The following is a 17,884-nucleotide window of genomic DNA, read 5'->3' on the forward strand; positions in this document are numbered from 1 at the left end:
GACAGTATCTTAGAATGGAACTATTTTCATAACCTTTTAAAAATTAAGAGATAAAAATCAAAATACTTAATTTTCAAAAATGTCAGCTGTTGAAGAAAGACTGAATAAATCTTATGGAATCATTTGGGCTTGGTGAACTGCACATCATGCTTGTGCAGTGCTCAATAAAATGTAAAAGTTGTTTTTACAAGATATTTTTTTTGGAAGACTCTGAAATGTGAGCCTCTAGATTTGGTAATCAATTGAGAGACAAATCCGTATAAGACTGAAGATATGTTCGCTGCTGGAAGAAGTGACATTGATGGAAAGGATAATTTTTGCTTTTTTCTTTGAGGGTGTTTTCTTCTAACTAATGTGTTTTGTTTGCAGACCCTCTAGTTTACACAGCATATAATTTTCAATTTCTCTTTTATAGATCATCAGGAACCTGAGACTGACATCTATCAGATAAGGACATTACCTCTGTCTTTGCCACCTGATGATAATAACACAGTTATCTCTAAAGACACAATTTGCTTGATAATTGCAGTTGGTGCAAGAGTGTCAGAAGGCATCCAAAAGTTTTATGGATCATGCAGACCCTACTATAAATTTGTATATTGATTTTTTTTAAATGTTGGTTTTGACCTAACCAGGCTTAGGTCAAATAAAGTAGCTCCTAGACTGTAACCATGGTTCTCTACCTTGAGGGACCAGTCTTTGAACACCTGTTTCTCCCCTCATCTGTAATCATTGACAGGTCCTGAATTTCTAAATTTCTATGAAAAAATGCAGTTAGCAGAGATATGATACTGTGCTGGGAAGGCATTTACGTTCTTGTTAGTTCATTTGATAAGGAAAAGGTTAAAAAATGGTAAAAACACCTCTGCTATCTTGATTTTTTTTTTTTTTTTTTTCATAAATTAAGAATATTTAATTTAGAAGTTAACAAGACTGAAGTTTTAGGTGCCATTTTTCCTGGATGGATACCTGGGATACAATTCTCATTTGATTTATCCAGTAAGAAAAGGAAACAATTCAGTTTAAATGTATTATTTAGCAGAATAAATTTTAGATTTGTTACAGTTTTCATCTTAGAATCAAGTGACCTGAATGAGTATGTTTTAGTCTAGTGTTTTTTTTTTTTGTTTTTTTTTTGTTTTTTTTTTGTTTTTTTTTTTAATGGAAACTGGTCATTCAGAGGTTATTCCAGTATCTTTGCAAGTTAAGTTGCAGTTCTTTCAAAACTGTTGCTTTGGGTATGGAATATGTACACCTTTCCTTGTCTTTAACATCCCATCAATACTTGCATTTGCTTGAATGGACTGTTACTAACAAGGAAATGGACAGACTTCTCTCATCACTTTTCCCAGCTGCATGGATTCTGTTCTAAAACATGATGAGGTTTAGTAAACAAGAAAAGATTCTGATAATTAAAAAGGCAGGACTAAGCCTTCTGTCTTCTGTTACTACTACCTGTGACCATGAAAAGATTTGAAACAAGGTTGCTATGGCAAAATTCCATCTTTTGTTGTCTTACCAGATTCCTGCTTACAGGTGGCCCTGGCTCTCCAGGAGGACCTGGTGGCCCAGGCATTGCGGCTGCTAAAACAAAACAAGCATACAACACATGTTGAAGGTCATCTTTTTTGAGAGAGAAAGTGAGTGACATAAATAAAGGACTTGATGGTGGTGTCTAGGAATAGTGAGAGCTTTAAATGGCCATGGTCCTTATGTAGCCAGCTCTGAATAACTGTGTTCAAGCCAACTATAGCAAATGTATTCTGAGGATTTATTTATTTATTAAGCAATGGTGAAACAATCTTTTCTCTGTTATTTGGAAATTTAAAAGCAACAGCTTAGAATTTGTTGTGGGTATTCTGCAAATGAAGAATCAGATTGACTTAAATTGACCGGAATATTTCTTCTGCTAGCTGCTGTTGATCTGTACTTGGAAGAATTTTTAGCTCCCACCCATATAGGCTTTGAGGGAGTAAATTTATCCTTTGTTCTTAAAGTAAACTAGAATTAACTTTTACTTAGATAAAAATTCACAAGTGTAAGGTCAGCTATTGTTTCAAAGCAACAACGAATTCTCTGGTGGTATGAATCTGAACCTCTAAGACTGTAGTCCACAACATATATTACCTATCTAGTACCTCTCTCTACTCTGGAACTGAATTTTTTCACCTTGGGCTGAAAATCATTGTTTTTTGGAGTAAAAACTACAGGAAAGAAAAAAATATTTGGAAGACTGAAAGCAAAAATATTGTGTGAATTCATATGATAATGGCACATTAAAGCTTCTTAGAAGAAAGACCGTGCAGACCCTAGTGAGCATCATGATGCATCCCAGAGAGGCTCTGTAGCTAAAATCTGGGCAGACCTTTTATAAATCACAAGTAGAGATATTTCTGTGTATAAAAACAGAGACACAAAGTAGGGGCAACAAAATAGGTCCAGAGGTATCAACCAGAGTACACTAGTATACTGCTGGGAGTGTATATAAAAGGCTCAGCAAGAAATACAATTATGAACAGAAAGGCATGATGTGAGCTGGTATGACATGGAAGAAAGAGAAAAAATAGTTGGTGGATACCTGTCAAACTATCTGAAGCATGGGGGAGTCTAACATGTTCCAGCACACTGATGAGTCTGTGGCATAAAATATGCACAAGTACCTGCAAGGTTCACCTCCTTGCCAATTCCCAATTCCTATGTTGCTGGGCACTTGAGAATAGTATCCAGTTGATCCTAGCCATGCAAATAGTCCCATGATCCTAAATGTGGACCAAATTGCTCTTCAAAGTTGAAGGAGAATTATAATAATGTAGGAATATTCCCTGAAACCACCCTTTGGAGAAATTTAGTTGAGTACTTCTGGATAACCTCCCCACAATAATCTAAACTCTACTTATTCAGAGCTTACTGGAGAGTTTGGAATGAGATGGACTGAAGGAGAGTAAAAGAAGATAAGCTATAGGACTGTTTCCTCTGCCTTCATAATTTTAAAGTGAATAAGGATCAATGACCTTCAGTGAAAATAGAGCTATAGATTCCCCCCCACTTTCAAATACTATCAGTGGAGCAAAAGTATTGAATATCTTCTGTTTCACTGTATCTCTCCACTTTGAAGTAGTCTGATAATCTGAATAAAGCATTGTAAGATAAAACTTTAAAATATAGAATGGACCATTGAAGAGTCAGTAAAGCCTAATCCTGAAAGCAGTGCTGCATTCCAGAACTTGATTTTTACCAATTTATAACTTCTGAATTGAGAGGCTGCAATTACATACCAATAAAGCAAAATCTACTATTCAAAACTATTTATTTTTGTGAAGCCATGAGAACCCTCAAAATGGCCTTTTACAAATTAAAGAATTTATGCTCTGAGGATTCTCCAGAGAGAATCTCTTTCATACCAATAGCAGGGAAAACGGGCTTATTTCTCACAAGAATTCAAAGCTATTTATCTGCAGATAAGCCATTCTTCTTTCCTCATATTACAGTATGTGAACTCCATATTGCAGTAAGAGCTTTAACAGAGATAACTAGGTGAAGATACTAAATAAAGAAACAAACACCTGTCACCATAATATTTAGTAAAATGGACATCCATCAGTGTGCTGCCTAAAGAAGCTACTTACAAATCAAAGAGGAAAATGTGTGGAAGGATAAGGGCAGAGTAGATAAGTGAAAGTATAGGGATGGAGTATTAATATATATATGTGTGTGTATATATATATATATATATTCATCTGACTAGGTCTCTTAGCTAATATTCAGAAGTACTTGATGTGAATTACATGGGAAAAGACCTGACAGCCTTTATGGATGCCATGGATCTGTCAATTTTATTGTGATCAGGGGCTAATCCATGTCCAGGCCTATGTTCCAATGTTGAATATAGTAAGGATTACTCATTTGTTCAAATATTCATCAGGGCATGAACACTTCTGGTAAACACTCCATTAATAATATTTGCCGGATGACAGCTTGGAAGTATCACCTTGTCTCTGGGCAGCTGTTTAAACCAGTCTGACTAGGTTCAAGAAATACCTGCAGACTACAAACTGGAGGTGGAGGGGTCTTTTCCCCGATGCAGCATGCTGAAAGCACAAGGGTTACAGGAAGAAGTCAGATCAATAGGTCTCAGAAACTGAGCTCTGTATTAGCTAGGCCAACCTAAAGTTTAGGCAGAACAGTCGTGCATTATAACCTCTCTGTATGGTTAACAATGCCCTTGCTGTTAGCATGTTGCTTTCCTTCAGATGAGATTAGGGAATGCTTCGTGTTGGAGGGCTGGTTTTACCTTACCAGATTCTTATTCTGGGCACAGTTTCCTGATGGAGGAATCAGTCTCTCAGTCAGGTATCACTGACAAGTTATCCTCTGACATCACACTCAGCAGTGATGTCAAGTGGAGCCCAGGACCATTTCCATCAGAACCTAGTCTAAGGGCTGGACATTAACAATAAGAGTCTTGCCACTAACAGACCTGCAAGCCAGAAGGAGTCAAAACTGCAACTGACTTGAACTCTGACATTTGGTTTAAAGCAATGCAATGTTGCAATAAGTCATCTGAACCTCTAGCACCACCTCGTTAACAAAGCGTCTCCCTTGGATGTTACTACCTGTGACAATTTTTACACCTTTTTCTAATCCAGTAAATTGAAAATGATTAAAGTAACCAAAAGATACAGTAACCAATCCCAAAACAGATTTGCTCATATTCAGAGCGTGCAATAACAACTAGTTTTTAGAAGCAGTTCTCCACCAGTTTCATTTTAGACCTAAAATCTACTGTGAGTACTGCCCTTATATCACAGAAGAGCTTCCTGGCCCACATTAACAGCTTCCCAAATTTAGCCAGTCTGATAAACTTCACAAATATTTCAAGGCAACCTTCCTGTGTTATTCCTCCCCTCCTCTGTTACTTTCTCCTAATCACAGTTAAAATAAAATTTTCACGCATTAGTGCTCCCATGGCACTAGTCAATGAAAACTGACTGCAGAGAAATTGTCCCTTTTGTGCTCTCATTTCCAATACACACCCCTCAGGGAAATAACATCAGTGTGCAGGAAAGAAGGGAGAAACCTGATTCAAGCAGTAAGAATGGATGGGTGGCTAGAAGAGCAGATCCGTAAAGGAAATGGTGAGGAGAGAGTGGCATGTAAGTATGTATATATACATACTTATTAGTATACTTAGTATGCTCATATACATAGTGAAAAGCAGAATGACACCCTCTCACCTGAGCCATATATTGCAGGGGGTCCTGGTGGTCCTGGTGGGCCAGGCGGGCCAGGAGGTCCAGTTTTTCCATAACCTGGTAATCCAGGTAAACCAGGTAGCCCTGGAGGTCCTCTGGGTCCAACAACTGAGTCCCCTTTTGGTCCCTATGAATGATAAAAAATACTACTTTGAATGTATCAATTTCACGGCTGCAGGTCCTTCATCTCTGGTAACAACATTTTCTGAAGGCAGGCCACTACACCACTGTTCAGACATGAGTCATAACCATTTTTGAAAACCATGGGAAATGAAAAAAAAACAACTATATATTAAACTAAATTAAAGAATTGGAGTTTCAGAAAGCTTTCTGATAGGTCTTACATAGTTAATATATATTGCCTTGACTTGTAATGCTGTTGACAGCATGAATCTACATACTGATTTACTTGTATTAGCCAGCTGAGCACAACACTATACCAGTTCTTCAGAGAAAATTAATTCCAATAGTGAAGTGTCTGTGTTTATGCCTAATGCAAGTCTGTCTCATTAACCTAATGGTTAGCATAGGAGTGTATATATTGTTCTTAACACCATCATGATGATTATTTCTTTTTACAGCCTTCTAAGTTAGAACAATGGGTACCCACAAGTATTCCTGTTATACCATTTATATGACTTACAATTAATCCTGGTCTTCCAGGTGGTCCAGGAGGTCCTGTCAGGTAAAATCCTCTGTTTGGTTCTCCTTTTTCTCCTTTTACACCAGTGTTTCCATTGTCTCCTTTTTCACCCTTTAAACATAACATATTTGAAAGCATTCAGTTGAAGCAAGATCTGAACCTCAGTTGAAGCAAGATCAGAACCCCATGCACTGGTCTTTTAAAGTTGCCTGAAATTTCTGAGATTAATAAAGAAAAGGATCCACTTAAAATCTTTTTGGCATCACTTCCTTCTACAGTGATATGGAATAAAAAAGAATGCCTCCTCTATTGAAGTTGCAAGGACTTCACAGGGAGGAGAGGATTTTCACAAGGATTTTCACAGAAGGATTTCACAGGCTGGGAGAGACAGAGACTGAGTGGAGACAGAGGGAAGTGCCTCTGTTGCTGTTTCCTAGTTCACCCAGAAAAAAACACCTGATCTGTGTTGTAGCTGGAGGCAAAGAGAAAGTTGGAGGAAGCATAAAAGCTTGTTGCTTTTCTCCCACATCAAGGAAAAAGCAAAGCAAGATTGACATGAAATGGACAGATATTTAAAGATATGTTACAAAGTGATGATTACCGCACATAGGTAATTACCACACAAAAGGATGGGTATGTGTACCAGGATAACAGAAGAGACACCACACAAAATTGCAGGCACTTTGAACTGTATCTCTTCTGATTAGCAGCTAGCTGGGGAACAGTGGCAGGTAAGAAGAAGCATTTAAATGCTAGGTCATTATCTTTTGTACGAAGTAAGTCACCTCCATTGTAGGTTCTGACCTCACATTATTTTCTCTTTGTCTGCTGGTTTCTCCTTCCTTCCTTCCTTCCTTCCTTCCTTCCTTCCTTCCTTCCTTCCTTCCTTCCTTCCTTCCTTCCTTCCTTCCTTCCTTCCTTCCTTCCTTCCTTCCTTCCTTCCTTCCTTCCTTCCTTCCAACCTTAATTTTTTTGGTCTATTTTGGTTCCCATTTTGAGAAATAAAGCTATGTATAGAGGCAGCAAAGGACAATGCAAGAGTGGCAGGTAGCTGGGGAAAGAAAATAAAAATGGCTATGTATAGCTCCTCCTCTGAGTCTTCTTCTTTTCTTTTCTCTTTTTTTTTTTTTTCTTTCCCTGTAAACAAAAGTATGAAGCTTTATATATGATATGCCATTTTGTAGAGCTGAAGGACTAGATGAAATTGTAGCTAAAGTTGTAAAGCTGCAAACACTGCTTTATTGCATCAGGGAAGCCACAATGGCCCTGCCATGCATGCACTGGACACTTCATGTTATAGAAATAACTTCAGTGCTCTCAGCCAAGCAGGAATAAAATCTGAAAAAAAGACAGCAGTAGGAGTCCTTCAAGGAAACTGACAGTACCCCCACAAGCCCAGTTTTCTATGGCATCATTAAATGATAACTTGATTCTACTTTTTTCAGATCTTGTTTTGATAAAGAGCAATAACAGCCTTGTTTACATAAAAGCATTTAAAATAGTATTGTGTAGGTATTCATTTTTTCACTTAAAGCAGTCAGGAGAATAGTGGAACAGAGAGAGACCAAGCACATCATGGTATGGATATGCTTTCTTTTATGAGATCTCAGTAAACGAGCATGGGGAAGCAGAAACATGCTTTCCATCACTTTAATTTATTTTATTGATTGTGTTTAAAAGATAAATAGTATTCAACAGAAGTGAATTTCTTGTCATGCATTGATTGTTGGTAATATTTTTTCTAGTCACCCTTTAGGAAATGGATGTCTCTTATCTGAGCTGGCATGGAACAAAAGGCATTAATTTACAGCAAATAGTTTATACCAACCTATGTTAGGTAACAGTGAATAATGACTCACTTTAATACCACTGGGAAGGCAAAAAGCCTCACTAACGTTTTTTTTTTTTCTTTTTTTTTCTTTTTTCTATAGTCTTTCTGTAGTACTAACAGCTATCTCTGTATTTGTAACAAACTTTTATATTCATCTGGAGTTTAAGGAATTAATATAATTTGTAATTGCTGATCCAATTATCTGTTTCATATATTTCACTATTCTGTACTGTAGTATGCTTAATATATAGTATGCTTTAAAAAAAGCTTAAAGAACTCAAACACAAATGAGATATAATTACCTTTATGCTATTAATAAAGTGGCTGAAATATGATGGAGGTAGAGGTGGACCTGAAAAATGAAGAAAATACAGTAAAGTACAGTAATTATCTGTAATTTCCTTTTTAAAAGCACTGCTTTAGGTATTTTTGGCTTAGAAGTTTAAAGGAAAATGATTTACAATGGTAATATTAACCTTTAAATCTAACATTTTTAGTTCAGTTTCCTAATGAAACCATGCTTACATGCTCTGTCTCACTTCTTCACCTTAATAATTTCTGAACCTTACTGTGGATTTCAGTGACATTTGAAAGCAAAGAAGTCTCAAAGATGGTAAGTACTCAGTTTTCTGAAAAATGCTCACTATAATCTCATTATAATGCCAAAATACACCTCCATCCCAAAGGCTACCCATCTCAAAGGTGTGACCACTCCTCATTGAGCATGCACTCTGAATTTCTCTGAGCCTATAACCTTTAAACAAAAGCAAGAAAAATTTGTACCAATCACAAGGAAGGCATGTATGACTAGAGTCACTATACTTTTAGTGACTAGAGTCACTTACTTTTAGGTGGAGCTTGTATGACAAGCTCCACCTAAAAGTAAGAAAATAGTTAAAAAAAATAGCTCAAGAGAGGAAAATGTCAGGGGAAGACACCATCATAGACAAGTTGGAAGGACATTGATGACTTCTGGGATCAGTTGATGGGCTGAACGTCTCTTACCCTCCTGCAGGAACGCCTATTGGGTGAGATTCGAACTCTTGGTTGTACTGAGTGCTTCCCCAGGCAACCTAGCATTCTCTACAGAGTTGTTTCATAAGTTAGCATGTGTAGTTGATTGTGTTTCTTATATTCTTGGTATTTGCACGTTTTGCAGACAGTGTATTTATCACCAGCAATCCAAAATAACCTATACTCTTGTTGCTTCAAAAAACTACACCTGTCATTTACTAGACTGAAGATGTATTGTACTATTTGTGAAGCCGTGATTGTAATTAATGTGGCCAAACCTTATAGTGCTGATTGTGCTATTTGTGCAACTGTGATCATGGTATATTGAATGCAACTGGACTTATAGTGCCACTTGGGCATCACTCAGAATCTAAGACCAGCCCCTCAGATATCTGAGGACAAGCTGGAACACAAGGGGGTTTAGGTCCTGCCAAACTTCCTTACCCTTTAACAAAAGAGCATTCCATATGTTTTGCAAGCAATGGGGTAGCAGTCAGTACCAGCCCACTTCTGAATGAATTACAGTTGTACTATCTTTTGTGCAAGGACACTTTCACAGAATCACAGAACCATCTAGGTTGGAAAAGACCTCCATGATCACCGAGTCCAACCTCTGACCTAACACTAACAAGTCCTCCACTAAACCACATCACTGAGCTCTACATCTAAACGTCTTTTAAAGACCTCCAGGGATGGTGACTCAACCACTTCCCTGGGCAGCCTGTTCCAATGCCTAACAACCATTTGGTGAAGAAGTTCTTCCTAATATCCAACCTGAACCTCCCCTGGAGCAACTTTAGCCCATTCCCCCTCATCCTATCACCAGGCATGTGGGAGAACAGACCAACGCCCACCTTGCTACAGCCTCCTTTAAGGTACCTGTAGAGTGTGATAAGGTCACCCCTGAGCCTCCTCTTCTTCAGGCTAAACAAGCCCAGCCCCCTGAGCCGCTCCTTGTAAGACTTGTTCTCCAGACCCTTCAACAGCTTCATTGCTCTTCTCTGGACTCGCTCGAGTACTTCAATGTCCTTCTTGTAGTGAGGGGCCCAAAACTGAACACAGTACTCGAGGTGTGGCCTCACTAGAGCTGAGTACAGAGGGACAATCACTTCCCTAGTCCTGCTGGCCACACATAACCAACAAGAAAAAGAACCAAGTTTACTGCCATTTTGCTGATCACAGAACAACTGTTCTTTGACATTTTTCTGCAAGAAAAACCAGTACCAGTACCAATGGTTGTAACAGCTGTGCTGTGTTGTCTGCCAATGGTGGTCAGCCAAAGCAGTCAAGCCAGCACAAGTCTAAGAAGTCTTCAAATATTCTTTGTTTGGGATACACTTGGAAAATGAATGTTTTACAGCTGCCAGTAACAGCTGGGGACATTTTCATAGAATCATAAAATATCCCGAGTTGGAAGGGACCCATAAGGATCATTGAGCCCAACTCCTGGCAGCACATGGGTCTATCCAAAAATTCAGACCACATGACTAAGAGCACAGTCCAAATGCTTCTTAAACTCCAACAGGCTTGGTGCAGTGACTACTTCCCTGGGGAGTCTGCTCCAGTGTGTTACAACCCTCTCATTGAAGAACCTCTTCCTGATATCCAGCCTGAAGCTCTTCTGTCACAGTTTGATGCCATTTCCTATCACTGGTCAGTAAAGAGAACAGGTCAGCACCTGCCCCTCCACTCCCCCTCGTGAGGAAGCTGTAGACCATGATGAGATTCCCCCTCAGCCTCCTCTTTTCCAGGCTGAACAGGCCTAGTCACCTCAGCTGCTCCTCGTATGTCTTCCCCTCTAGGCCCTTCACCATCTTAGTACTTTGTCCGTCTGGACACTCTCCAACAGTTTAATGTCCTTTCTGTACTGTGGTGCCCAGAGCTGCACACAGTACTCGAGGTGAGGCTGCACCAGCACAGAGTAGAGCGAGACAATCACTTCCCTCAACTGACTAGCAATGCCGTGCTTGATGAACCCCAGGATACGGTTGGCCCTCCTGGTTGCCATGGCCCTCCTGGCAGCCATGGAGGCTGCCATTTCTTCAAATGTGTTCTGAACTTTGGGTGCAACACTGTTCCAGCCATAGGTCTCAGATCTCAGTATATTATCTCAGATAACGTAGATATGTAGATAGTGTATACATCTGTACTCTGGGACAGAAATGTATTGCCAGTGTGGTAGCTATTTTGATTTTATTTGAATCCTGACAGCTATTGCTCAATCTATGAGAGGGGATGGAGAATAGACAGGTATATTGGTAGGTGTCCTTCTCAGATGTTGCTTAGTATTAATTTCTGTGTTGGGTAATATTTTAGGATTTTTCCTAGGAGATCTTTCAAGCAGACTAGGTCTATGCAAAGTATGTGAGGAATAGGGAGGGCATCACTCTAAAATAGAACCCAAAAACTCGTGGTAGGGAACCAGTGGAAAAACAGGAGTGGCTTCAGAAAGGATAGAGGAACTGTGATCCGGGAGCTTAAGGCTAGCTCTACCTATACTGGTACTCCTACCTCTTTAGCCCCATGATCAAATAGCATAGCTTTTATCCATACAGCTAAACTGTCTTCCACACTCCCAAAACAGGAGAAAGTTATCCATACAGCCTATTGTACCAATCCTTCAGTTAAGCTGTCTCCCATGGTCTTGGAAAGTGTTATTTATTTTAGGCCAAATGTTGGCCAGGAAACATGCTAACATTTAAACTGCAGGACAACGATCTCATGTCCTGGCCCTGTTTGGTTTACACAGCCAGAGAAGTTTGCCTGACATGACTTCTCAAGGGTTCACCTAGTCCAGTCCTCTTCTCTAGATATTCAGTGGAGGGCTGATAGGCAATTTTTTGTAGGACCTTTGGGGATCTTAACACCAACCAGAGGGAAACATGCTAATTGCATAGCCTGTGCTGGCAGACCAGACATTTTCATTTTGCTTTGTTTTCTGATGTTGCTGAAACGGACTAATAGCACTTTGCATGGGCATTATCAATAGCAAAATCACACCTCACAATGATCATAAAGTTACAGAACTTTGGTGCCCTTTCTTTTAGAGAAAGCCGTGATGCTTTCTGATCTGGGATCTGATTTATAAATGAACTCAGTCCCTGGAGCAACAAAATTCATTACAGGAATTAGTGCTTGCCCAGTGAGATGCTGTCTTGTTCCCCATCTGCTTTTCCTTTAATTCCATTCCTTTCAGTATTCATGAGAAGGAGGGTGAAACTTCTTCATAAAGAAAAGAAAGTCTCAGGACAAACAAGAAAAAGGGTGGATTTGGATGAGTATTGAAACTTGTCCAGAATGCCAGGTATGAATGTGGCCTGGCAGGAAGGAAGGATCAAATGCCAGTGTACTGCAATAAACACTGCATTTTAGATGAGCAGATCTTCAACTTTAGGCAACTGGGTCTGAGATTATGATACCATGAATTCTTCTCCTCTGTCTCTAAATGGGTTTCCTTACATGGCCTCAGACAGTATTCCTTCAGCCAGAAATAATGATGTTGTGTTGGAATGTTGCATATATGATTGGAACACTGTGCCTATGTTCTGGATACTCACTATACCTGCCTTTATACAGAGTAGTTATATAAATTGCGGCCTGCCAAATATCCATGCTTTCTATGCTGGCTTCATGTTTTTGCAAGCTATCAATTAATGGAGTCTGTCTGTAAGGTTAGAGGGATGACATTTGGGGTAGAGGAAAAATAAATCCACTGGATGAATAAATGGCAGAGTTCAGAAAGCTTTTCAGATTGCTGTGACTCAACAGATAGTGAACTGGAAGGACCTTCAATTGTCTGTCCCCAAAGAAGGTTTTGAAAATTTCCTATACTATCATGTTCTACTATCCTGCAATTTCTGAATTGCGAATTTCCATTGTCAAAGGTTGTGTAGGTATCTATAAGACCTACAGAATGGATTTGTATAAAAGAACATTTTAGCAGTTACATCAGCTGACATTCTTTTAGGAGGAAGATTTAAACAAGAGAGTTTAACCAGAATTATTGTATAATTTTCTCCATCCTCTCTAGTTGCAGTTTTATAACAAAATCATAAGCATAATCCTCTGCTTCAGAAGTACCCCTGAAATCATCAGGTACAGACAAAAGTAACTGTAGGACATTGAACTACATTAAATACAAAGTCTGGGAATTAACAGACATTGACAGTGGATAAACCAGCACAGAAGAACAGAATCTTAACCTCTGTATAGAAATCTTTCTTGCTCCTTTTTTTTTTTTTTTTTTATAAGTCTATTGATGATGAGGAAGCACTAACTGCTACGTCAGAGCACTGGACATTGATCAGAATGAAGATTAATAAGGACAAGACAAGAAAGCAGATTTGATTACAACAAACAGATGTCCTCATAAAAATAACCAAATATCTTAAGTCAACAGAACTGTGGCTTTGGAACAAAGACAAAATATCCATGTATATACAATTTTGTATTAATTATGAACACATTAGAGGACAAATATTATAAATATGGTATAGGAACATTAATTTGATGTACAGCTTCTTCTATTTTGAATGATTGCTGGCACTGACCAAAGCCTTATCTCAGTATATGAGATTTCAAAAAATATAGTAAAAAGGAAGAATTTGTAATAGCAATCTTTTCAAATAGATGCTTGTTTCTATAACTATTTTTGAATGTGTAAGAATTAGCAATATGTATCAACTTTTGATATAGAAAAGTAAATCTTTGGTAAGCAACATCTGTTGTGATGCTCCTAGCACAAGTGAATTGATAATTTAGCTCTCATACTTTTCATGATTATGGCAAATAAAGCATAGAATATTAAAAAGTTGGTTGAAATGGAGGTGGTCGAGTTCTGGAATTGGGACTATCACCAACAAATGGCTGCCTTGAAATCAGAATGCAGAGGTATGTTGTCCTGGAAGGGATAACACTGCATTTTAGTCCAGTTGGCTCAAAACAAAACTCTGACAACAAAATAATGTCTCAGGAAGTGGGTGTGATGTTCTTCTAAGATGTCAGAAAATCTCTAACCAGCAAGATACATTTCAATATCTGTTCATGTACTGAACACACTCATAATAGGTTCACAAATGTGCAGTACAGATAGTTCTTTTCAGAGGATACATTACAGGCTTTGTTGTTCTGCACCTCAGTTCAGCAAGAAAATAAGTGTGTCTTTAGGCAGGTAAAGGTACTTTGCTGTACTGCTTTTAAGTTAAACACATGATCCTTTAGAGGGTATCAGTGACATATCTGATTTAGTATACCTGGTGGTCCTGGATCACCTCTGTCTCCCTTTTCTCCTTTTAAGTCTGGTGAACCCCCAGTGGACTGCAGTCCCCAGCAATCTCTGTTTCCTTTAGCACCTGTCATAAAAGCATCACAATGAAACAAAATTCACGAGAACTTTCAAGCAACAGAGACTGCAGAAGTAACAACCAAACCACTGATAGTAAGAGCAGATTTTTCATACGTGCAGGGCTTTTAATTCCACTCCCTATATGCTTGTCTCACTGTTCTCATTAATATTGAATGGCTGGCTGGCTCATTGTCCTCTCTTGTTTATCAATCCCAACATGTACAAAATAATCTTTCTTTTACAGATCAGTCTTTCACTCTCCTTTCCTTAATCACCTAGCCTTTGACCCTCTGAACCAACCTGTTCTCATTGCATTTGTGAATTTCATGGGGCAAGAGCAGAAATGGTTCTTACATTATGATTTTGATACCAAAACTGCTATCTCTAGATTTTGAAAAAAAATAGTATCTGTAATGTTCAGCTGCTCCTCATAAGACTTGTGTTCCAGACACTTCACCCTTCATTGCCCTTCTCTGGACACTCTCCAGGGCCTCAATGTCCTTGTAGTGAGAGGCCCAAAATTAAACACAGTACTCGAGGTGCAGCCTCACTAGAGCAGAGTACAGGGGGACGATCACCTCCCTAATCCTTCTGGCCACACTTTTTCTGATAGCAAGCCAGGGTATCTTTGGCCTTCTTGGCCACCTGAGCACACTGCCAGCTCATATTCAGGCAAGCACCAACCAACAGCCCCAGTTCCTTTTCCTCTGCATAGCTTTCCAACCACTCTTCTCCCAGCCTGTAGCATTGCTTGGGGTTGTTGTGCCCCAAATGCAGGACCCAGCACTTAGCCTTGTAGAACCTCATACAGTTGGCCTCGACCCATCAGTCAAGCCTATCCAAATCCCTCTGTGTAGCCTTCCTACCCTCGAGCAGATCAGCACTTGTGCCCAACTTGGTGTTGTCTGCAAACTAACTGAGGGTGCACTCGATCTTCTCATCCAGATCACTGATAAAGATATTAAAGAGAATGGGCCCCAGTATTGATCCCTGGGGGATTCCACTTGTGACTGGCCTCTGGATGGATATTTCTCCAATCACCATGACTCTTTGGACCCAGCCACCAGAACAGTTTTTAATGCAATGAAGCGTACACCTGTCCAGGCCTTGAGCAGCCAGTTTTTACAGGAGAATGCTGTGGGAAATGGTGTCATAAGTCATACTGAAGTCTATGTAGACCTAATCCACAACCTTTCCCTCATCCACTGCTCAATTTATAAGCTAGCCTTTGAAGTGTATCCCTATACTCATTTATTCTTTGGCCTGCATGTTGAGAATGGACCAAGATATCAAGATATGATATTATGGATTCAGCAGAACAAGTGAGACTATCATTCTTTTTTTTTTTTTCTCATGAAACCAGTTACGCAACACCCCCCCCCCCCCCAAAAAAAAAAAAAAGGTGTTTTTTGTTCATAATAAGAACAGTTTATTTAAACCATGCTGCAAGAATTACTCACCTTGGACATTAAGAGCTTCTTCATTCCCAGGGTAAGTAGCGCTCACCTACATACAAAAAGAAATCTATTAGAACTTATCTATACACATTAATTGATGGAAGTGCATCACTTAGTGTGACTGGAAAGGCTGGAATATTTGCATGCTATCACAGTAAGTGTTATAACAGCACTCTGTGCTCATCTCCAGTTTGGCAGGTTTCGAGTATTAACTAATCAAGCCTTTTTCAGGATTGTGCTATCTTAAGCATGCAACATGCTTTCAGTAAGAGCATAACAGCATGCACTTTGGAGGCACTAGCAAATCCCAGTCTCAGTCATGCTAGAGAAACATCAGAAGACTTAATCTCCAAGAACAATTCTAAATTTACATCACTGCATTTGAAAGCAGGATTTGATATTTGATTGTATGATAACAGAATATAGTTGTAATTTTTTCATCAGACCATGGCTAGGCCTACTCTCTGATGTTGACCTATACTCCAGATGCATTGAAATCACAATGGGGAGAAACTTATTTTAGTGTATCCTATTCTGAGTCAATTCCCCTGTAACAATACTTCTACCACCTGTCTTCAAAACAAGGACAGTGCAGGAATTAAAATGTGGCACACTGCTTGGAAATAGACAGACCTTAGTACTAACTAGTACTATTTATATGAATTTAAACAAGCATACAAAGAAAATCAAACATATGTGTGCTGCATATGGCTAATACTGCAGTATTAGCTCTTAGGAGTCTTCAGTCACATGGATAGCTCCTTTAAATTCAGAAATTCACTTCACATGAAGAACACTTATGAGATTTAGTCTGTAGTTCTTTATGGATATACATTTATATAGGCATGTGCAGCAGACTTATCTATATACTTGGAAAGGTTTAGATTATCCACAAATGTATGTCAAAGCTATCTAGTGTATTCAGATGCATGAAGAGGTATTTATAACTACTGGCTTTATTACTTTTACATGTAAAATTCACTTTTATTATTCAGTGATTATAACCTTATTGAAAAGTGACTTTTTATTATTATCTGAAACTCAGCTAAAATAGGTTTGCATTGTTTGAATCATTCCATAGAGAGGCATCCAAAACTTGAGTTTGGACGGGATTTCTGGAAGTTATCTAGCCCAGAGCAGGATCAACTACAGCAGGTTGCTCGGTGCAGTCCAGTCAGGTTTCAGAGATGAGGCTGACTAACCCAGAACTTTTGTGTGAATGTGAGAAAAACATACCAGAATGTTATACAGTAGGAATAGGAAGATTTAAGGGAGGAATTCAATGAGGTAAAATGATGTCTACAATAGTGGGCCAAACCCATAGGAATGTGAAATTACCATGGAGTAATGACTATTTATCATTAATTAACAGAAAGATCAGAAAGATACATTACCTGGGATAAATCTTTCTTGAACAGTAAATGGTGTGATGAGTGTCAATGCATCTAGTATAGTCTAAGTCAAGAGCTGCTTTTCTAATATGAGTAAAAAAGGACTATAATGGAAACTGGAAGAGAAGAGCACAGTACTATTTTGAACTATACTGTCTAACAGAAAACTAGAGCAGCCATACCATGCATCAGACTATTCAGGGGAAGACCGTGGTGTTCAAAGACAGAATCCTTTCCAAGTATGTAGCCCACAGGTTAGCAGTATAATATTGTCCTAGGAAGAGTAATCCCAGGATTAAACTGTGTCCACAGTTCATTGTAGGATGTGATTTCCATGACATGTTAAGCAAAAATTGCATCAAAGTGTTCTGAAAACATGAAAACTCTTTCCTTTCTTTTGGCACTGAGTATGAAATAACAGTTCCTTTGAAGACAATGAAGGGTGTTGTCATTTACTTTGGAAAAGTGTGGCAGAGCTTCACCTGGTGGCTTTCTTGTGATAATTTTTTATCATAGAATGATTTGGGTTGTAAGAGACCCTAAAGATTATCTAGTTGAAACCCCCTCCCATAGGCAGGGATATCCTCCACTAGATTGGGTCGTATCAAATATGATCTTTAACACTTCTTTTAGTTTAAAACCATTACCCCTTCTCCTTTCAGTATAGTCCCTGAAAGAGAGTCCCTCTCCAGCTTTCTAAGACACACAGACTTGCTGAGGGGCACTCTATCCCTTTGTCCATGTCACCAACAAGTGACATGGACAAATCCATATCTGTAAATAATACTGGTCCCAATACAGACCCCAAGGGCATCAGTCACTATTGTTCTCCACCTGGGTATTGAGCCATTGACTGCAACTCTTTTAGTATGACCATTGAGCTAATTCCTTACCCACCACGTGGTCCATCCATTAAATCCATGTCTCAACATTTTAGAGACAAGACTGTTGT

General features: G+C 38.9%; 1 protein-coding gene across 1 annotated transcript in view; it reads right to left on the reverse strand.

Annotated features, from left to right (window-relative positions):
- COL15A1 (collagen type XV alpha 1 chain) overlaps positions 1-17,884 on the reverse strand; it is a 110,446-nt gene that overhangs the window by 6,617 nt on the left and 85,945 nt on the right. The window contains exons 26-31 of the mRNA XM_072033357.1: positions 15,545-15,590; positions 13,993-14,091; positions 8,029-8,078; positions 5,896-6,006; positions 5,235-5,379; positions 1,520-1,584 (exon numbers count right to left, since the gene is read on the reverse strand). Of these exons, the coding sequence (XP_071889458.1) occupies positions 1,520-1,584; positions 5,235-5,379; positions 5,896-6,006; positions 8,029-8,078; positions 13,993-14,091; positions 15,545-15,590 (516 nt within the window). The remainder of the gene's footprint in view (positions 1-1,519; positions 1,585-5,234; positions 5,380-5,895; positions 6,007-8,028; positions 8,079-13,992; positions 14,092-15,544; positions 15,591-17,884) is intronic.

The sequence above is a fragment of the Anas platyrhynchos genome, chromosome 2 (genome assembly GCF_047663525.1).
Source record: "Anas platyrhynchos isolate ZD024472 breed Pekin duck chromosome 2, IASCAAS_PekinDuck_T2T, whole genome shotgun sequence".
Classification (NCBI taxonomy): Eukaryota; Metazoa; Chordata; class Aves; order Anseriformes; family Anatidae; genus Anas; species Anas platyrhynchos.